At 46.5% G+C, this 1,853-nt stretch overlaps 1 protein-coding gene across 1 annotated transcript in view; it reads left to right on the forward strand.

Moving 5' to 3' along the window:
* Positions 1-1,853, forward strand: part of TRAF3IP1 (TNF receptor-associated factor 3 interacting protein 1) — a 93,495-nt gene that overhangs the window by 28,341 nt on the left and 63,301 nt on the right. Inside the window, exons 12-13 of the mRNA XM_011980338.1 lie at positions 283-406; positions 630-666. Coding sequence (XP_011835728.1) covers positions 283-406; positions 630-666 — 161 coding nt within the window. The remainder of the gene's footprint in view (positions 1-282; positions 407-629; positions 667-1,853) is intronic.

Here is a 1,853-nt window from a genome sequence, read left to right on the forward strand (position 1 = left end):
AGGCTCACAGGGACTCAGGCCTGGAGGGGCAGCACAGGGATGTGGGGAAACTGGGTGGGGAGGGAGGGCAAGGCTCACAGGGACTCAGGCCTGGAGGGCTTGCAGAGGACACTGCAGACAGTCTGTCTTAGCTTCAGTGGGTAGCTTGAGATGCTGTTCTAGAGATGGTTGGTGATTAGATTCCTCTCTGCTGACCTGTGACACAGTTTCAGATGCCTGGGATTGATGAAAACGTGTGACTGATAGAGCATTTCTAATTTAATCTAATTTCTTTTTATTTAGATCAGGGAGTGGTAAAACCGTCTCAAATGTAATTGTAGAGTCGCACAATTCTGACAATGAAGAGGATGATCAATTTGTGGTGGAAGCTGCCCCTCAGCTCTCTGAAATGTCAGAAATTGAAATGGTTAGTTAACCGAAATGTGGTGTTTTTTTAATAACAATGTTTTACCTACATTGAGATTAATATTCTAGCTTTTAGATTTATGTAGACAAAAATGTCCTATAATTTTTCAGTTAGTTTTTTACCTTTGTTAATTTTGTTGTTCCTTTTTTGAGATCCACAGAAGCATGATTTTTAGAATTCAGCAAGCCTGAATCTTCTTTTTTCCCCTTCCTTTCCTGCTCAGGTAACAGCAGTGGAACTAGAAGAAGAGGAGAAGCATGGTGAGTCCTGGGCACGAGTGTGCATGCGTGTCCATGTGTGTGCGCTTACGCACCTTCTCCACGTGTTCCTGGAAAGGATCCAGTGCAAGGGACTGTTGTGTGCCAGGTTCTGGTCTGGGTCACACTGGCGGGGTCACACTGGCGGTACATAGGATGCTGCGGGCATGGATTCCGCTAAGGCGATGGCTGCTGCTCCCAATCCTTAGAGGAGAGGGCGGGCACTGTTGGAAGCTGGAAACTCACTGGCAGCTGTGCTACAGATGACGTCTTGTCTCATCCGTTCGATTAGATTGTGGAAGTAGATGATCTCTGAGGCCCTTCGCAAGTCTAGTTCTGGAATATTATTGTTGGTTTTCTAGCTGGACAACTCAGAAGTGCAAACCCTGCTCCCCACACCAGGGTTTGAGCGTCCTGGAGCACAGTTTCTGCAGAAGAGGCAGGCTGAGTACTTTCCTTTATAGTTGTGTTCTCATAATATGACTTTGTTTCCTGGCACCCATCACAGGTGACATATGAGGGCTTGTTGGTTTTGGGGTTTTTTTTTTGGTATCTATATGAAGCCACAATTTTTTTTTTTTTTTTTGGGGCGGAGTCTCGCTCGTCACCCAGGCTGGAGTTCAGTGGTGCGATCCCAGCTCACTGCAACCTCTGCCTCCTGGGTTCAAGCGATTCTCGTGCCTCAGCCTCACAAGTAGCTGGGACTACAAGCATGCACCACTATGCCTGACCAATTTTTGTATTTTGAGTAGAGACAGGATTTCGCTTCGTTGGCCAGGCTGGTGTCCAACTCCTAACCTCAAGTTATCCACCCGCCTTGGCCTCCCAAAGTGCTGGTATTACAGGCATGGGCCACCGTGCCCGGCCTAGTCACGGATTTTTAACATAGTGGATGTGTTTCATTTCAGCCCATCTCAATTTTTCTTATTAATGTTCAGATTGCCCAGTATTTGACCAGGGGAGCCTATTGGAGTTATTTTCTGGGGGCCTTTAGACACAGCCCAGTACACTCTTTAGCTTCCTTGTTTTCTGATACAACAAGGCGTTTCCGGCTTGTTTTGTGTACTTCGTGCCCTGTAACTGCCTCATTTCTCCAAGGCACCCGGCTGCTTACTGCTCTGGGTTGCTTCTTGTTTCCAGGCATTTTCACTGCAAAAGCAGGGATATACTTTTTTTTTTTTTTTTTTTTT

The sequence above is a fragment of the Mandrillus leucophaeus genome, unplaced genomic scaffold (genome assembly GCF_000951045.1).
Source record: "Mandrillus leucophaeus isolate KB7577 unplaced genomic scaffold, Mleu.le_1.0 Scaffold21, whole genome shotgun sequence".
NCBI lineage: Eukaryota > Metazoa > Chordata > Mammalia > Primates > Cercopithecidae > Mandrillus > Mandrillus leucophaeus.